At 39.0% G+C, this 3,818-nt stretch overlaps 1 protein-coding gene across 1 annotated transcript in view; it reads left to right on the top strand.

The window, feature by feature from the left end:
* Window positions 1-3,818, top strand: part of rars2 (arginyl-tRNA synthetase 2, mitochondrial) — a 19,714-nt gene that overhangs the window by 13,752 nt on the left and 2,144 nt on the right. The window contains exons 12-13 of the mRNA XM_016514618.1: window positions 1,868-1,940; window positions 3,650-3,763. Of these exons, the coding sequence (XP_016370104.1) occupies window positions 1,868-1,940; window positions 3,650-3,763 (187 nt within the window). The remainder of the gene's footprint in view (window positions 1-1,867; window positions 1,941-3,649; window positions 3,764-3,818) is intronic.

Raw genomic sequence — 3,818 nt, 5'->3', positions numbered from 1 at the left:
AATCACAATAACAACAACTAATCTTACAGTGCTACTTCATCTGTATCCGATTTCGAATGAGCAGAAATCTATAAGAAATGCATCGATCCGTAGGTAAAATAACTGACGTTATTACAAGCTATTTAATGTACTGTTATTTTCATCACAAACAAAAGTTGCACTGAAAAGCAGCAATTATACCAAAAAAGCAGCACTTGCAGCAGCAGGAAATTGTTGACGCTCCACTCCGCTCACATACTCTGTCCCTAACCATAACCGATTACCCTAACCATAACCGATTACCCTAACCATAACCGATCACCCTAACCATAACTGATCACCCTAACCGTAACTGATCATCCCTAACCGTAACTGATCACCCTAACCATAACTGATCATCCTAACCGTAACTGATCATCCTAACCGTAACTGATCATCCCTAACCGTAACTGATCATCCCTAACCATAACTGATCATCAGCATCACAGCCTCATTCTAGAGATGCACACATTTACAGTTTCAGGCCAAAGTATGCTTCGGTTGTCACATGTACTCAAGGGCAGTGCGCGTGAAGCCCAAAGTATACTTGGTTTTTGTACGCATACACTAGCCAATTTTCTCTAGAAGTTATGACCAATAAAAATGTCTTTGTACTCTTTTAATCTAAAGTTGCGGCTCTCTCATAACCCTCTCACACAAGCGCTTGTCAATGCAGACCCACGCGTACGCGTAAAAACTGAAGTATACTTTGTCCTTGATGCAGATTTATTTTTGCACTAATCGGTTGTTCCTCAAGGTGGCAGCACTGGCCCAGGCCGCTGTTTCACAGTAAACTAAGAGACAGAACAACAACTAAACAGCAGAGACTGCAACAACAACAGACGGCCGCATTGACAAGTGCTTGTGTGAGAGGGTAATGAAAGAGCCCCAACTTTAGTTTAAAAGAGTACAAAGACATTTTTATCAGTCAAAACTTCTGATAAATAGCGCAGACACTGGACAAAGATTAAGCTGTCCTGAGCGCATGTGTCATTCGCCTGTGTTCGAGTACACCTCAAATGGACTATACGCGTTCAGCTGCACACATATGCTAGCATATGCCTACAAAAATAAAGTATACTCTGGGCTTTATACGCCGATGCTTTGGAACCGTTGCATGACGGCTGGGAATTTTTGTGGGTGCCACTCTACAAATAAAGACTGAATTAATTTGTGTATGTCTAATGGAGCCATTTCCAGGGTTTTCAGAAGCAAAAGTTGTCAGAGTTGGTGAACTTTTATAGTTGTGAATGGAAACTACCTCAAATATCATTTTGTGTTTCCATTTGATCCAATAGCAAAAGGAAAAAAATCCATGATAATGTTTATATGACTTTCCAAAAGAGGAAAATAAATATTAGAGCGATTACATGAGAAGAGAGAGAGAGATGTCAAATTTACTTCCTCAGCCGTTGTGTACGAAAAGTTTTCTGTAATTGTACGTTAAATTAAATAAATGTACATTTTTAATGTACAAAAAAGTTCGATTTATAATCGTGTCATAACAGTATGTGAAAAGGGTCCATTGCTAAAAGTATAACATTTGTTAAAACATCTTTATATTGCGTTACTTCTCTAGCTGCATGCCAAAAAAAAAAACCTTGCGTGACCAGTCAGACCATTCGGATTTGTCCTCTTGTTTTAATTAATTAATTAATCAATCAATCATAAAGTAAACTAACATGACAATAACACAAATGGAAAGGATAAACAGTAAAGACAATAAAATGTATTGAATCAGCTTCGTGAAAATGAAATCTTCCAAATGGAAACCAATGATCACAGCGCAGTCGCCTTCTGGCATCAGTGATTCGTTTTTGGATAACTGAGGCTCTTGTATGTTGTGTAGCTTCAAAAGAGCTGGAGGACCCGGAGCAGACCGCAGAGAGGGTTGGGATCAGTGCTTTAATCATACAGGTAGGGTAACTTGTAATCTGTAACCTATTACATTTCCAAAGTAACCTTCCCAACACTGGTCAGCGCTGGATCTCAGTGACGCTGCACACAGAGAGCTGTTTGTATCGGTATGGACACCGAGTTGTGTTTGTTTGAGGGCTTTAGGGTTTGCTTTATCTCCTCCGATGTGACACATGCTGTCACGCCACAGAGCTGCTCGATTCTGATTGGCTGACAGACGTTCTAATGCGTGCAGGAATTTTCCAGGAAAATGCACGGCTGTGAATTAGTTGCATTATAGTTCCGTATCGCTGCGCCAAATCATTTCAGTTACTTCCTTACAGGTCCTTACAGCTGACGACAGCAAATGAAACAAAACCCACTCACACTCATTAACAGGGATGCACATAAGTGGTACCAAAATAAAAAATGCGCTGGGTAAATAAATTCCGCTCATTTGCGCACTGACATGGCTGACAGCTGTTCATGCACAATCACTGTTTTAGATCCAGTAACTGTAAAGACTGTATAGAAATGGTTCCTAAACTTTTTGCGGCGTATATATATATATATATATATATATATATATACATACAAATATGCAAAAATGCAAAGATAAGCTACTTTTAAATCTGAAAGTAAACGCCAATAGGTGACCGTCTTAATGAGTGAGTCATTGAGTCGTTCATTCAAACGATTCGTTCAGACGCTGATTCATTCGAGAATGAAGAAAGTGCTTGTCTTTATGAATACACCGCTGAATCATTGACTGTGTGTTGCTCAGAGATGCGCGACTGTCCTGCTGTGATCTTTGTTTGGAGCTACTTTAACCAAATCAAGCAAAAACATTGACAGTAGTGTACTAAAATATAAGTCACTTAATATTAACTACTTGTTTGAACTCTTGTATAAAATCAGTGTCAAATTTACATTCGTGCTGGTTTTCAGGGAGAGCTGCACTCTCTTGGTCGTGACATTTTTACGCAGTATGTTTCTTCTGTGAGCAGTTGTTCTTGCCAGGTATGTGGTAACCGTTGTAGGCTATACAAGCTATTGTTTAAATAAAAGCCACCAGAATACAGGAAATGACAGTCACATTTATTTCTACTCCAGTAAAAAGAAACCTCTCTCTCTCTCTGATAATGGCATATAAAATGTTTTGGAATTTGCAACGGAGGCGTATGATGAGATGCATGAGTCCAGCACAAGATGGAAAGCTGAGAAATGTCTTGAGATGTGGTATAATGCGCTCCTCTTTACTACCGCAGTCGTGTTGTTTTTCTATGACTGTGGACGACTGAGATTGACCAGTGCTGTTTTTATGATTAATAACAATCATGTTTAAATCTATGATGACCAGCATGCAGTTTCTTGATACAATTATGAATAATCATGTCAACAATTTATTTTAACATTTAAGCAAAATAAATGTAAAATTACAATAATTATTAAAATTAAATAAATTATTATTACGGTTAGTCCATATATGTAGTAAGGTTTCACAAAATAAAACAGCAAATAAAGTGTAATGATATTAATAAAAACAGTATTCTTCCACCAAACAATGTAGTTCCTCAGAAACAGTTGTGGTTGCTACAAAGTGGTTGCCGAGCAACACACAAACGTAAACAAAGGTGTGTGTTACTTTGTAGAGTCATTTACAACAGCTTCGAACGCGGCTCAGCCAATCAGAATCAAGTACCGGAACTATCTGTTTTATAATTTGTGATTGAAGCATAGTGACGTGTGACACTCGTGTGCTGATGGTTTGCAGATATGATGAAGTGCTGCTTCAGTCGGCGAATGAGCTGCAGCCCCGACACCTGGTCATCTTCCTCATGACTCTCAGGTACAGACACGTGTCTCTCTCGCTCACAGCTGCAGATACTTGACGCTTCAGCAGG

This window comes from Sinocyclocheilus rhinocerous, unplaced genomic scaffold, assembly GCF_001515625.1.
Source record: "Sinocyclocheilus rhinocerous isolate Xijiao unplaced genomic scaffold, SAMN03320098_v1.1 scaffold372, whole genome shotgun sequence".
In the NCBI taxonomy this organism is placed as follows: Eukaryota; Metazoa; Chordata; class Actinopteri; order Cypriniformes; family Cyprinidae; genus Sinocyclocheilus; species Sinocyclocheilus rhinocerous.
Note: the sequence above shows the minus strand (reverse complement) of the source record. Positions and strands in the feature narration are given on the sequence as shown.